At 54.6% G+C, this 15444-nt stretch overlaps 2 protein-coding genes across 4 annotated transcripts in view; both read left to right on the top strand.

Annotated features, from left to right (window-relative positions):
• PTX4 (pentraxin 4) lies at positions 1-10017 on the top strand. Its single transcript, XM_087449366.1, is given in 4 exon segments — positions 1-4937; positions 4940-4968; positions 5751-6385; positions 8134-10017. Coding segments are annotated over 4 exon segments (1413 nt in total). The 5' UTR covers positions 1-4828; the 3' UTR covers positions 8774-10017.
• Positions 10018-14049: 4032 nt separating this feature from the next.
• CLCN7 (Cl-/H+ antiporter 7) overlaps positions 14050-15444 on the top strand; it is a 29729-nt gene continuing 28334 nt past the window's right edge. For 2 of the 3 annotated variants that reach the window (XM_087449348.1, XM_087449346.1), the window contains exon 1: positions 14050-14274. In XM_087449348.1, the coding sequence (XP_087305474.1) occupies positions 14122-14274 (153 nt within the window). In that variant the 5' untranslated portion in view covers positions 14050-14121. Of the gene's footprint in view, positions 14275-15227; positions 15426-15444 lie in introns of those variants that run through there. The other variant, XM_087449349.1, reaches the window with a different exon arrangement.

The raw sequence follows: 15444 nt of genomic DNA, 5'->3' as shown, positions 1-15444 counted from the left end.
TCCCTCTGCTTCCGAGTCCGTCTTCCCCGAAGTGATCGCTTCCAGCCCTCTCTCCGCTCCGGAGCCCCATTCTCCCCCGAGCGCCACGCGTGCGCGCCTCCACAATACCTGCCGAACACCGACCGCGTGTCCCGCCTCGCTCCCCAGCCCCGGGCGAGGCCCTGCTCTGCCCGAGCTACGACCTTTGCAGGGAAACGCGCCATAGACAAGGAAGCAATAACAGCTCGTGATTTCGGGTATTAATGAATGCGGTGGCGTCGGTGAGACAGGGTCCTGGAGTAGGAGCTGCAGCTTTCAACATGGTAACCACCAGCCACAGGTGGCTCCGTAAATTAGCTGAAATCAAGTGAAAGGAACGGTTCAGTTCCTTGGTCGCACTAGCCGCTTTTCAAGGGCTCCTGCGGCTAGTGGCTGCTATAATGCACAACGCAGATGTGGAACCTTCCGTCTTGGCAGAACATCCTCTTGGCAGCTTTAGGGAGTGATCTGGGAAAACCTCACAAGGAGGTGCCGTTTCAACATAAGCGGTCGTCGTGGGATAATCTGGTAAACATTTATTCATTCAACATACATTAATTAATTGCCTGCTGCGTGCAGCAAGCACTCTCCCAGGGCAGAGAATGAAGCAGATAAAGTCTGTGCTCACATATCAGGGGGACACATAAAGTATACGCGCAATATGTGAGACGGCAAATAGAAATATTAGGCTCAGTAACCGAGGGCAGTCTCATTTTAAAAGGTCCACCCAGGGTGCAGTTAGGAGAATGGACGGTAGGGGGCAACCGCGGATGCCGGGAGCCCAGCGGAGCGGTTGGTGTAAGGACAGGTGTGGGCCAGGCGGTGAGAAGGACTGACCTGGGCAGTTTCTGTGGAGTAGAGCTGAGGTATTGCCCGTGGGGTGTGACGGGGGGCGAGGAGTCGAGGATGATGCCTTCCTGGGACTCTGGGAATCCCTCCCAGTCCGCTTCCGGATTGGAGCCCTCACTCTCCAGTTTCTACAGCTGCTGCATTTGTCCCTTAGTCCCATATTTCCCTGAAGCCTATCATCCAGTAGCTTCTGAAGAAACAGTGCACGGAAGAGAAATTTCTTAAGCCTTTGCATATCTGAAAAATGCTCCCGGTCGATTCTCCTTTGAGCTCGATGCACAGTTTTGTTTTTTTATAATTTTATTTATTTATTTTTTCCCCCAAAGCCCCAGTAGATAGTTGTATGTCATAGCTGCACATCCTTCTAGTTGCTGCATGTGGGACGGGGCCTCAGCATGGCCGGAGAAGTGATGCGTCGGTGCACGCCCGGGATGCGAGCCCTGGCCTCCAGCAGCGGAGCGCGTGCACTTAACCACTAAGCCACGGGGCTGGCCCTCGCTGCACAGTTTTGATGAAGGTCATTCTCACTCAGAAATGTTAAGGTTTGCTCCTCTGTCTTTGGCAGCCAGCATTGTTGCTGAGCTGGCTAGCGGTTCTCTGGGGAAGTCTCAGTCCTTCCCACGTGACCACGTTTTTCTCTCTGGACACTTTTAGGATCTTCTCATCCATGTTCCGACACTTGACGAGATGAGCCTTGGGGTCAGTTGCCCGTTCCTTGACTGGGCGCTCTCTGGCATGGAGTCTTGAAAATGACAGATGCCCTTGTCTGTGACAGCTTCCTGGATTATATTCCTAAACCTCTTCCACTCCGTTTTCTTTAGTCTCACTTTCTACAGCTTCTTCTCGTTGGATTGATCTCAACTGTTATGTTTTCTCTCTTCTTTTCCATCTGTTGCCTTTTTGCTTGACTTTCTGGGGAATTGCTTCAACTTGGCTTTTCTGTTTTACTTATGTGTTTGAAAATCATAGTTTTCATCTCCAAGAGCAACTTCTTCCTTTCTGATTATTCCTCTTTTCGTAGTATCCATTTCTTGCCTTGTGGACACCAGGCTCTTCTTGTCTTTCTGAGGGTATCAATTAGAATGCTTTTGAGCTTTTCCTTAGCCCTCTGCAATGTCTTCAGGGTTCCTTTTCTGTTTGGGCAGATTTCTGTCCCTCCTGTCGGAAGCTCCCGTGTGGCTGGTGGTCTTGCCTGAGCTTTCGTATTAAGCGGGAGACAGTAAACGGCAGGAGGCTCTGCACGTGGACGGGGGAATTCGTTTGGGTGGGTGGGGTGAAGGGACGCTCTCGCCCACGCTGTCAGTAGTACAGGTTTTTCCCCAGGGCTGAAGAAGCTCCCACCTCCCTCCTACCTGGGGGTTGGTGCCTGGCTGCGGCTGCTGCTTTCTGGAAGCTGGTGGAACCTTCCGAGTCCCACAGTTCGATATGTAGATATTTATTTCAGTACCTTGTTATTAGCGTTATGCTTAAAATGAGTGAATTTTATATGTATAATTTCCACTAAAATTCTTAAAAAAAAAACTGATGATGAAAGTGTTTGAAAGGAAAGTCGGCTGTCTCGGTGCCGGGCCGCACACCCAGAGTCTTTCTCCAGGGTCATGCTGTCCAAGCAAAATATGATATGAGCTCTGGGTTTAATTTTAATATTTTTTTAATTATAATTTTATTTATTTATTTATTTTCCCCCCCAAAGCCCCAGTAGATAGTTGTGTGTCATAGCCGCACATCCTTCCAGTTGCTATATGTGGGACGTGGCCTCAGCATGGCCGGAGAAGCGGTGCGTCGGTGTGCGCCCGGGATCCGAACCCGGGCCGCCAGCAGCAGAGCACTCGCACTTAACCGCTAAGCCACGGGGCCAGCCCTGGGTTTAATTTTAAATTTTCTAGTAGCCATACTAAAAAGTAAAAAGAAACAGGCAAAGTTAATTTTAATAATATATTTTATTTAAGGAAATATCGATCTATCCAAAATGTTACCATTTCAACATGTAATCATACATAGAATATGATGATTAATGAGATAGTTTCCATTTCTTTTTTGTACTAAGTCTTGAATCCAGTGTGCATTTTACACCTATAGTGGACCTCCATTCAGACTGGCCGCATGTCAAGGGCCCAACAGTTGCAGCTCCAAAGACCGGCTGATCACGTCCTGCAATGGGGCTGGTGCTTGGGAGGAGTCGCCCAGCTGCAAGAGGTCAGGGAGGAGCTGAGGGTCCAGCAGCTCCATATCTAGACTTACCACGAGTCCCTTCACTCCAGCCCCTGCCTCGCCCCAGCCTCCCACCATCCCTGGACACCCCCCAACCTCTCAGATCTCCCTGTAATGGGCTGAATGGTGGCTCCCAAAAAGATAAGTCCAAGTCCTAACCCCGTACCTAGGAATGGGAGCTTATTTGGAAAAAGGGTCTTTGTGGTTGTAATTAAGTTACGAATCTCAAGATCATCCTGGATTATCCGGGTGGGCCCTAAATCCAATGACTGGTGTCTTTATAATAGACAGAGGAGAGAAGGCCGTGTGAAGATGGAGGCAGAGATGGGGGTGATGCTGCCACAAGGAACGCCAGAAGCTGGGCAAGGTGGGAAGGATCCCCCCCGGAGCCTTCGGACAGAGCGCTGTTTTAAGCCCCCATGTGGTCATTGGTTACAACAGCCCCAGGACACTGACACAATCCGTGCCCTCTGCAGCTCTCTCTGCTCTGCTGGGTCAGGTACCACATGCCCTTGACCTCTCATTCTCTCAAAACGTGTTGGACTCTTGCACCTGCTGCTGTCTCCCCTCCTGTTCTCCTGAGTCCTGTGGCTCCTTCAGCCTTTGTTCCTTGGAACATCCAAGTGGGGCCTGAAGAGAGAGGGGAGACCTGCATCTGTGCACGGCCATCACACTTAACTGCGAGTCTTGGCCTTGACCGTGGTTCTATCCTGCTCCACTCACTAAGTCATAACTGTCCATGTAGCTGGCCCTAGGACAAGGTCCCCACCCATCCCTAGGGAGACCCTGAGGGGCAGGGAGTGTGTCAACGTGCTACTGTAAACAATGACCACAACCTCGGGAGCTTGAAACAACAGAAACTCCTGCTCTTGCAGTTCTGGAGGCCAGAAGTCAGAGATCGAGGCGTTGCAAGGCCACATTCTGTCCAAAGGCTCCGGGGAGATCCTTCCCGCCATGTCCAGCTTCTGCTGGACGTTCCTTGTGGCAACATCACCCCCATCTCTGCCTCCATCTTCACACGGCCTTCTCCCCCATGTCTGTTTCTTCCTCTTCCGTCTCTTATAAGGACACCAGCCCTTGGATTTAGGGCCCACCTGGATAATCCAGGATGGATTGCATCTCAAGATCCCTAATTACATCTGCAAAGACCCTTTATCCAAATAAGGTCCCATTCACCCGCTACCAGGGTTAGGACTTGGACCCACTTTTGGGGGGACATCATTTAGCCTACTACATAGCTTGTACCCCAAAATAAATTAAGATGGCTCCCACTTCCATTTCCTTTGCCTTATCCAAGGGAGAGAGACAGGCCTGACAGGAGCCGCTGTGCACGGCCAAGATGCTGGGGCCCCACTGCAAACTCGGCTTCAGTGACTCCCGGACCCAGCTGGTTTCCTGTCCTGCTTCAACTTCTTTTTGGTGGGAACCTGAGTCCACGTGCTCCTGCTAAAGCAATTGCCTCGGTCTGCCTCTGAGCCAGCTGGACCAGGCCTGCACCCAGTAGAATTATCTTCCAAAGAAACTGCCTCTGTTTTAAGCTGTGTCCTCGGGAAACTCCAGCTCTCCAGAGCCCATTGGCTTGCAGGCCGATGCCTTCATTAAGGTGGCCGGAAGTACCTGACTCCCACCCGGAGTCAAAGAAGGAAAACGGCTCCACTGGAGAGCTGGGAGGAGTGAGGGGCGAGGCAGGAGCACGAAGCACACAGCCTTCTCCTGTGGTCAGGGGACTCCTGCTGCTGGCCTTCTCGGAATGGGCCGCCCAGGGAGGGAGACCCTGTCTTTCTTCTTTATGTTAGTGCCCATGTGCCTGCATGAGGCTTTGTCATGGGAAGCCGGCCCTGCAGGGCACAGCACACCGTTGTGGAGAGGCTCCGTCAACTGGAAGAGCGGGTCAGTGCACTCGCCGTATGGGACGGTTGATTATTTCAGACTCACAACAGACAAAGCACAGGCGCTACAGAAACGGAGCGGTAAGCGTCAGCGCTCGTGGACACAAACGTGGCGTTTGTAGTTCTTTTTATTAGCTGGTGTTACTTTCACCTATAATTGGAAACCAGCAAAAAAGGTTTGCTGAGCTCTGCTCTGAAGACAGGCCACCTGACGTGAGGATTGAGGGGAGTCAGAGGCAGGAATGGGGGTTGGGAAGACCCCACGAGTGCAGCTGCCAGTGTGCTAGGGCAGTGGGGAGGGCCAGGCGGCATCACCGGTCCTGGGGGTGTGAGGTCTCGGGTCCCCCAGGGAGCAGAGACTCCTGCGTGGGTCCGTAGCCCGTTCTGAGTGCCCCGCATGTATTGGTCCGGCACCAAGCACGCCCCACTTTGACCCCCACAAACCACTCACGAAGCCCATCCTGCCACGTGTCCACTCACAGGTAGGAGCCTGAGGGTCACAGGGGTGAAGAGTGTGGGGTGAGGGGGAGGGATGGGAGCCGGGCTGTGGGCCTGGAGCCCTCGCCCCACACGGTGCAGCCGAGTGACCTTGGGTTGCTCACCCGCCTCTCAGGCTCAGCTGTGGTGGGGCTGCTCATGGGAATCCGTGTTTCATGAGGATCAAATCAGTGCGGATCATGGCCCGGTGCACGGTGGGTGCCACAGAATCATGAGCAGGGGAGGCTGGTTCTCCGCCCCTCCCCGGCCCTCGGCCCCCTTGACTGCTGTGTGTCCACTCTACAGTTTCGGAGGTTCCAAGAGGTGACCTTAACACACCTGCAGAGCATTGCCAGCAACTACAACCTGTCGTACAACATCGACGCCCGGTTCTGGAGCCTGGCCCAGGAGAGCCGGGCCATAGCTCTGGCCGTCAACCAGTCGCAGGCTGCCGTGCAGGGTGATCTGGGCCACCTCAAGACCTGGATGCAGAAGACATGGCGCAGAAGCCGGAAGGTGGACTCCAGGCTGAGGGCCTTGAGTGCCGCCCTGAGCCAGAGGAGCAAGCAGTGCACCCGGGAGAGGAAGAAGCAGGAGGCACAAAGGGCTGCCCTCTCGGGCCTGGCCCTGGACGTGCGGGCCCTACAGGACATGCTGGCTCGCCTTACGCCCCTCGTCCAGAGCCAGGGCGCCAGGCTGGCTGCTCTCAAGGGGCAGCTGCAGGTGGCTGGTCCTGGCACCACTGCCCCGGGGCTGACCCCGGCCCAGCCTGGGCCACCAAGCCCAAGGTCCCCAAAGCCACAAGGGGATAGGCAGGCTCTCAGAACTTTGCCTGAGCCCGGGGACCGGCCTCAGGACTTTGCTGGCCGTCTCCCAGGGACACGGGAGCCCCCAGACCCAGGCAGCCAGCGGGCGTGGCCCCCCGAGAGACTGGGAGAAAGTAAGTACCATGGGCCTGCCCTTCCTCATCCATCTCCACTCTTCCCTCTCGTGCCTCCTTAGGCCTCCAGTCCCCTCCAAAAAGCCTCTATGGGGCTGTGTGGAGGGGATGCTGGCTTCGTGCCCCACATACCCCACCTCAGAAGATGGGGACAATCCAGGTGACAGCCTGTGTGCAGGTCCCCAGCAGGACAGGCCACTCAGCGGCCTGGACGTTAGGAGTGAATGTGCACACGTGGGCAGTAAATGCTGGCTCAGAGTTGGGGATTACCCTCATTAGGGCTGGCGGGATCCCACTGACGTCCTCAACCATGGCCAGCACGAGCTCTCTCTGCAGGGCCCCGGCCTCGGCCAGCACCTCCGTGGGGCTTGTGCCCACCTGCGGGGTCCCCCAGGCCTTTGCAATGCCTCTTCTGCCTTGCCATTTCTGATCTCCCAGGTCAGGGTTTCTCGACCGCAGCACTACTGACATTTGGGCGATCGTTATCGTGGGGGGCTGTCCCTCGCACCGTAGGGTGTTTAGCAGCATCCCAGCCTCCACCCACTTAATACCAGTTCACCTTTAGCTTTTATTTTTGACTAAGTTGCTCCCTCTGTCTGGCTTAGCAGCCCCGAGGCCCCGTTAACCTGAAGCAGGATTTAACTCCATCTGGGTGGATCTAGTGGCCTCACTGATAAGACGGGACTGACCGGCTGATGTTGAGGGAACCACCAGGGCTCCCAGGAAAGGGAGGGGCTGTAGGTTTGGGAGTCCCCAAAGTTCTGACAACCAAAACTGTCTGCAGACATTGCTAGATCTCCCTGGGGGGGTACAGTCCCCTCTCGTTGAGGACCACTGCCCTAGATTATGACAGGAGCCCCGGAGGTGGAGAGAGGAGTTGGGGGCTGTCCACAGAACACCCTCCATCCTTGAACGCAATGGACTGGTTGGCTAGAAATGCAGATTCCCAGGCACTGCCCACCCTGGCCCTGCAGACCCTGCTGTCAGGCAGACCTGGCAGGAAGTCTGGTCAGCAGGATGATGGCCCCAAAGGTGTCCACGTCCTGCTTGCGGGACCCTGTGGACACATCCCCCTACGTGGCAAGGGGACTTTGCAGATATGATTAGGGACTTTGAGGTGGGCGATGATCCTGGATTATCCCGGGGACCCAATGTCATCACAGGGGTCCTTGTCAGAGGGAGGCAGGAGGGTCGGGCTCAGAGAAGGAGATGTGATGACAGGAGCAGAGGTTAGAGGGATGCACTGGGAAGATGGAGGAAGGGCCATGAGCCACAGGATGTGGGCACTTCTGGAAGCTGGTAAGGACGGGAAGGGGCTTCTCCCCGGAGCCTCCAGAGGAAACCAGCCCTCCGGACACATGATTTTAGTCCAGGGAGACCCATGTTGGACTTCTGACCTCCAGAACTGTAAGATACTAAATTTGTCTTGTTTTGAGCCACTGAGTGTGTGGGGACTTGTTACAGCAGCCACGGGAAACTCACACAGAGGCTCCCCGGACGGTGAGCTCACTCCCTAGCAAGGCACTGACTGCCCTGGCTCTCAGTCTTCCCACCTGTGAGATGGGGCTGGTCGTGTGTCAAGGATAAATGAGACCCTGTGAGGCAAGCCTTCTCAGTTAGTGTTCGATGAAGGTCAGCTGGGGGGCTGTAGGCCCACCCGCCTGGAGCAAAGGGCAGTGCCTGGATGTTTCTGGATGCTTCTGGATGGCCTCATGGTGCACTGGCTGACTCTCCTCCTCTGTTTCTCGTTTGCAATGTGGGCCCAGTGCTCATCTTCCCCAACGCCTCCACCGAGAACGTGGTCTTCCTCAGCCCCAGCTTCCTCTCGGGCCTGCAGGCTCTGTCTGTCTGCAGCTGGGTCCGCACGGCCTCGGGCCACCTGGGCACCCTCCTCTCTTACGCCACCGAAGAAAATGAAAACAAGCTGGTGCTGCACGGCCGGGACTCCCTGGTCCCCGGCTCCATCCACTTTGTGATTGGAGCCCCAGCCTTCAGGGAGCTGTCCCTGCAGCCACTCCTGGACGGCCAGTGGCACCACGTGTGTATCATCTGGACATCAATCCTGGGCAGGTACTGGCTCCACATGGACCGCAGGCTGGTGGCCACCGGCTCCCACTTCAGGGAGGGCTACGAGATCCCTCCAGGAGGGTCCCTTGTGCTGGGCCGGGAGCAAGACAGCGTCGGGAGCGGGTTTGACAGCTCTGAGGCCTTCGTGGGGAGCATGGCAGGCCTGGCCATCTGGGACCGGGCGCTGGTCTCTGGGAAAGTCTCAAATCTTGCCACTGGGAAGGAGCTCCCAACGGGTGCCATCCTGACGCTGGCCAACGCCACATCAGTAGGCAGATTCGTGCAGAGGGTGAACTGCACCTGCCCCGAGCTCTGTCCATGAGGCCTTGCCACGCAGGAGCTGTGGTCATGCTCTGGGCTGCCAAGAGGAGCAAGTTTTTGGCCATGCTTGGCCACCTCCGACCCCAACACACGCCATAGAGGGCCCCCCACCTAGACTGGGGAGCGAAGGGCAGGCTGCTGCCTCCGACCCCCAGCCAGGGGGGTCCTCTAACATAGGATGTGGGCATCCTGGGGGTGGGACAAGGAAACATGGAGGGGAGAGAGAAGACCGGCAGGCAGAGCCAGAGTTGGGGGCCCCAGGACTGCATTCTTTCCCTCTCTGTGGCATTCTTACAGTCCCCACTCTTTGTAGTATGACATCATTTCAACATGGCCCGACCTGGCCCTGGAATCCACGGGGCCTCTCCTCTGGGCATGAGTTTGCTTTGATTACGGGCTACTTCCTGGAGAACTCCCGTTTTCCTTGAGACTGTGTAGGCGGCATTTGAACTGCCATCGCCCTCTCTCCATGTGGCTTATGAAAGTTTCCCTTTGGGTGATTCTTGTTCCAACATCTCTCATGAAAAGGGCCATAGAATCCATTTCCTGGCTCCCAACGCTACAGCCCCCCTTCACTAGGAGCCCTGGGGCTTCCTCAAGGTCCTGTGGGGGCTGGTGAGGCCGCCAGAGCCGCCAGGAAGTGGGAGCCCACAAAGGGGGCAAGCTGTTCAGGAGGAAACATTAACGAGGGTGACGGGCTGGCGGTGCTGCTTTTTTTTTTTTTTTTTTTTGTGAGGAAGATCAGCCCTGAGCTAACATCAGCCAGTCCTCCTCTTGTTTTGCCGAGGAAGACGGCCCTGGGCTAACATCTGTGCCCATCTTCCTCCACTTTATATGGGATGCTGCCACAGCATGGCCTGACAAGCAGTGCGTCGGTGCGCACCGGGATCCGAACCGGCGAACCCCGGGCCGCCGCAGCGGAGCACGTGCACTTAACTGCTTGCGCCACCGGGCCGGCCCCTGGCAGTGCTTCTAAGGCAAGGCATTGGGGTGGAATTTACGTACCATAAATTTCACCCATTTTAAGTGAACGGTTCAAAGATTTTTAGTAAATTTACCGAGTTGTGCAACCATCACAATCCAGTTTTAGAACATTTCTGTTGCACCCCAAAAAACTCATGCTTGTTAGCGGTCACTCCTGTCCCCACCCTAGCCCCGTCCCCCAGCCCCTGGCAACCACTGATCTGCTTTCTGTCTCTGTGGATCCGCCTGTTCTGGACATTTCACATAAATGGAATCACACACTCTGGTCTCTGGTGTCTGGCTTCTTTCACTCAATGTAATAGTTTCCAGGTTCGTTCCTGGTGCTGCCTGTGTCCCTGCTTCCCTCCTCTGTAGGGCTGAACCACATTCTGTGGGAATGGACGGCATTTTGTTTATCTGTTCATCAGCGGGTGGAGATCTGGTCTGTCTCCAGTTTTTCCCTATTGTGAGTAAAGCTGCTACGAGCATCCTCATATGAGTCTTTGTGTCAACATACGTTTACATTTCTCTTGAGTGCATACCTAGGAGAAGAATTACTGAGTCGTATGGCAAACTCATGTCTAAACTTGCAAAGAAACTGCCAAACTGATTTCCAAAGTGGCTGCATCATTTTACATTCCCACCAACAACGTGTGAAGGAGCCCATTTCTCCACATTCTTGCCAACACTTGATATTGTCTGTCTTTTTGACAACTTTTTCTTTTTTTAGAATTCTGAATTGTGGCATGTAAAAAAACATGCATTGACAGTTAGAACAGGCATGGTTTACTTTATTTAAGTTTCAGTGTGATGTAAATTAAACCCTCTAATATTGTAGATTCCCAAAGGAGACCCAAACACAAGATCACAGGATCAGAAAGAAAGTTGGTGCAGATAGGACAAAAGAACAGTGGGGTGGGGTGTGGTGGGGTCGGCGGGGAGGCACCTCCACCTGCGGGAGAGGCTTAGAATCACTGAGTTTGGAAACAGGCCCGGTTCTTAGAATTCACCTACTCCAACCCATTTTAAAAGTGAGGAAACAAACTAGAGAATTCCCAGGTCCCGCTCCACCTGAACCATGAGGGGCCCTGGTTTCAGCTCTGCAGAGGCCTCGCCCAGGAGGAGGTGGCCCGGCGGGCACAGCTACTCCATGAGGGAGGTGCCCTAAATTAGTCCCTGGGGTCTCTAATGAGCTGGGAGCAATTCCGGGCCTTCCGCTCAAAGATTCAGCCCAGCGCCTCCCCCAACACCACTGACTTGTCCATGAGTCAAGGTCAGAAGCGGCATTGTAGAATGGAAACCCCCGTGGGTGCCATGTGAAGACCCTGAATCACTGGCTTCTGCTTCCCCTGCGCTTCCCCAGGACTCGTCCATCTTCATGGACAGCCGCCCCTTCTCAAGTCTTTTCTTTCCCAGGCTCCTCTGGCCTTTCTGGAGCTCTTGCTCCTATGAAATCTTTCTTTTGGGAAGACTGGTAATTCAATTAGTAAGTATTTCTCGAGGGACACACATTCCCCAGAGTAAAAAGACCATCCAGAGTGTAATTTCCCACCCCTTCCCTGCTGTCACGTGTTTATAACACAGTAGGGACCCAGGACGTTTCACCATTCACAGCAGCGTTCTGCTGCATGTCCGAAGACTCTAAAGCTGTGGGAATTCAGTGGAGGCAGCCTGCAGTGGGCTGCTGCATTCCGGATGCTTCCTAGGGAGGGGGCCCTCCAGGAGGGTAGGGGGCTGCGCAAGGGCTTGGAGTGGCGGTGAGACAGCTTGGTGGGAGCTCAGGTCGCTGGGAATTTGGGAAGGGCTGGCCTGTCCAGCTGAGAAGTCTGGGCTCTGTCTGGCAGCATAAGGGAAGCCTGTCCAGGTTTTGCAGCAGGGGAGTCTGAACACGAATCTCACGTGATCTGCCATCCCTGTGGGGTTAGCGACAAATTCCTATGTACATTTTGAAGCATGAGCCATATCCACCTCTAATGTCCTCAAATCCCACTTTTGACCTGAGTCAGTTGCAACTCTGGGTAAGGAGAACAAAACGACCCAGAGGTGCCCTCCTGCTGCTTTGGGAGCTGGGACTCGACAAGGAGCTGGGCTGGTTTCTCGCTGCCCCTGCCCTGCCCACCCCGTGCCATTCATCTTCTGAAAGAGCCACCCGTCCAGCAAAAGGACAAGTTCAGGTTCCTTGTCTGTCTGACGGGGGTGGTCTTTGGGACCAGCCCTGTCCCCCTTGGCCACAGAGATGGGCTGCCCTCCCCAGCATGGCCCTTTCAGCTGGCGGACTGTTCTCCTCACCTCCCCATTACTCTGCTCAGCTTTCTGCCTGCCTGCACGTCCTCACACGAACCCCACTCGGCCACTCACTTCGTCAAACCAGTCCAGGTCCAACCCTGCTTGCTCCTCAGGGCCGTGCCAGCCGGCTTCGCTCCACTCCCTCAACCACAAACTGGGGTCTTTGTGCTCTTGTCATCATCACTCGAAAGGGCACCACCAGGTCACACTAATGAGAAAACATCTTGTTTGAAAGAATGTTGTTCTTAGTATTTCCAAAAAACTCAGTGTACAGTAATCATGGGAAAAATTCAAAACTCAATTGGACTTCCTTCCTCTTATTTTGGTTTTAGTTTTGGTTTTATTTTGAATTATGTGGAGGGAGGGGCTCTGGTATCTTCTCAGCCTCAGAGCCTCTACAAAACTAAAATCTTTTTATTTTAAAGTTTCAGACCTAAAAAAAAGTTGCAAGCCGAATACATTGCATGTCACGTATATTTACTGTAGATTTGTCAAGTGTGAACATTTCAGCATACTTCTTTCTCTCTCTGTGGGGGGCTACACATTACGATTACAATTAGCTTGTGAATCATCTGAGACTAAGTGGCAGACATCATACCCCAGCCCATTCTCCTACAGATTTCAGGACGTCTCTCCTGAGAACAAGGACCTTTTCTGGTGTGACCGCAGGACCATGATCACACGGGGGACTGAACAGCCTACACTCCCACGACCTGATGCTCAGTGCGGATCCCATCTTCACCAGTTGTCCCAGTGGTGCCAGAGCCACGAGGAGCCTTCAGTTGTCCCTTCTCTTTAATCTCCTGCCATTGAGGGCAGTTCCTCGGCCTTTCTTTGTCACAATGCTGACACTACAGAACAGAGCCGCCTAGTTGTTTAGCAAGAGTCCCTCAATTTAGGTTTATCTGATTTTTTTCCCCATGTGGTGGGACTCAGTGAAGTACTTTCTGCAGGAACACCACAGGAGCAACGTTGTGTCCTTCTCAGCACGACACATCTGCAGGCCCATGACGATGCCGGCTGTTAACAAAATTCAACCCAGTAAATGTTGAAGATCTTATTGGCTTTATTCAATGATTCATGAATTGGGCAGCATCCCATCAAGCAGATGGAAAGGAGCTGCAAGGAGCTGTACAAAATGAAAGACTTTTATAGGCAGAGGGGAGCAGGACAAGGAAGATATACTAGCAAAAAGCAGATTGACTGTGTCAAGGTCCCCTTCCTTTAGGGGACGGCACGGGTCTATCGGGCAGATGACCTCTCTAGTGCAGATTGACTGTGTCAAGGTCCCCTTCCTTTAGGGGACGGCACAGGTCTATCGGGCAGATGACCTCTCTAGTGCTGACCAGGTGATGCCTGCTTGACTGGTTTAAGATTCCACTCCTGGGAGAGCCCAAACTGTCACTAAGTCTTGGCTTGGGGACGTGGGGCTTAGCATAAGTAACTCCGTTTGGGGCCTCTTGTCTTGTTTTTAACACAGCCCGTTCCCTCTGGTGACGCTAAGCTTGTCCTTGGTTCAGGTGGAGGCTGCCGATGTCTCACAGCAGATTTCTTACAGATTTCCTTTACCTTCTCATCATAAGTAACCCGAGGAAGATATTGTGAGACTGCGGACACATTCTGTTTCCCAACAAAACTTAGCCCGGGAGCTTTAGCACGCGCTAATGATTCTCGCCAGAATCAGTTGTTACTAGGCGGTGGCCACACGGTGATGTGTCTAATTCCATCCTTCCACATTTATTTATTATCTACTGCAAAGACCTCCCCTGTCTCAGTGTGGACTCCCGGATTCTTTCCCATTCCTGTCGTGATGGGTTCTGGGTGTGTGAATAGACTCCTGCCGGCACCAACCTCGGGGCGCGTCCTTCTCTCAGCCCGCAGATGCGGCGGAACCCCCCGGCCGCCCGCGAGTCGGCGCCCGGCGGCCGGACTACAACTCCCAGAAGGCACCGCGCACTTGCCCCCCCCCCCCCGCAGCCGCCACGCGGGGTCACGTGGCCACCGCCCGACTCACGTGGCGGCGGGGCGGGTCACGAGAGCAAACACCCGGCGGCGGAGGTGGCGGTGGTCCCGGGCTGGCCGGTCTGTGTGCTGTGGGTCATGGCTAACGTCTCCAAGAAGGTGTCGTGGTCCGGCCGCGACCTGGACGACGACGAGGCGGCGCCGCTGCTGCGGAGGGCGGCGCGGCCCGAGAGTCCGGCCGGCGAGGGCACGCCGCTGCTGAACGGGGCGGGGCCCGCCGCCGCCCGCCAGGTGAGGCCGCCCGCCGGGGAAACTGAGGCCTCGCGCCCGCCGGCCCCGCGCTGGGACTGCCGGGATGGCGGGGCGCAAAGACCTGGGCCGCCCCGGGTCCGCGCTGCAGTCTCCGCCTGCCGGGACCGGGCTGGCCGCGGTGGAGTCGGGGTCTCGAGCCCTACTCGGGCCCGGCAGGCAGTGCGCAGGGACGCGGCGAATCCGTGCCCGGAGCCTCGCCGCTGTAAAGACGGGGAAATTGAGCCGCGGGCGGGCTCGGGACGGGGCCGCTTGGCAAACGGCAGAGCTGACCTCGGTCCCCAGGCCCCGGGGTTCTGGAGTCTAGGGAGGAAGCTCCGGCCCAGGTGACTGGCGGGGTTCGTTCCAGGAGCAGGCCTTGATCGCCATCACACTGGGTGTTTGATGAGCGGACGAGCCGACTGGCGCGCTGTCTGTGTGTCCTTGACGGCATGAAGCTGCTTCATTTTATTCCTAAATGGCTTTAAAGGGAAGGTAGATGGTGTTCTGCTCAGGTGATCTTTGTCTCTTTTTTTTTACTTTAAAATTGTGGTAAGTCCATGAGCAACTATTTTTGTTTGGTCGTGTTTTGAACTCTCAGGAGGTTTTAACGGTTTAGGCTGCAGACTTTTTTCTTGCAGTGAGAGTGACTGAGGAGCTGTCTGCCACCGTTTCTCTCCAGGAGTCAGGAGAGACCTTCCTGGCCATCTTAGCAATGACAAGGATCTGCACTCAGTTTCCCTTAGGAGTTAATCCAGTTTGGAGCATGTAGCAGCCAGACACTGAGCCACAAGTCAGAGTGGGTGGAGTGTGCTCAGCACATCAGCAGTGCAATGTGTGTCTTCAAATGAATTTCCGCGTGTTGCTTAATTTTGAGTTCATGCGTTATTTTTGTTGATTGCTTGGTCTTATTCTTATTTTGTGATTATTCTTTACTTTTCCTCCTCCTGTTCTAGATCTGTCCTTTAAGCACTTGTGTAGTGCTTAAAGATTAGGACACGGACTTCAGGCTGTTCCTCTAGAACTTGTCTTCAGATTTCCTGGTCTCTTGGAAATGCGTCAGAGGATGGAGGTCAAAGTCTGCCCTTTGAGTGAAGTCTTCTGAAATGCTTTTTGTGTCTGCATGAGAAGTGCTCTGAAGCGGCTAATTTGAGGTGGTGGGGATATGGGTGC

The sequence above is a fragment of the Ceratotherium simum genome, chromosome 26, assembly GCF_057802395.1.
Source record: "Ceratotherium simum simum isolate JZ-2026a chromosome 26, ASM5780239v1, whole genome shotgun sequence".
In the NCBI taxonomy this organism is placed as follows: Eukaryota; Metazoa; Chordata; class Mammalia; order Perissodactyla; family Rhinocerotidae; genus Ceratotherium; species Ceratotherium simum.
Note: the sequence above shows the minus strand (reverse complement) of the source record. Positions and strands in the feature narration are given on the sequence as shown.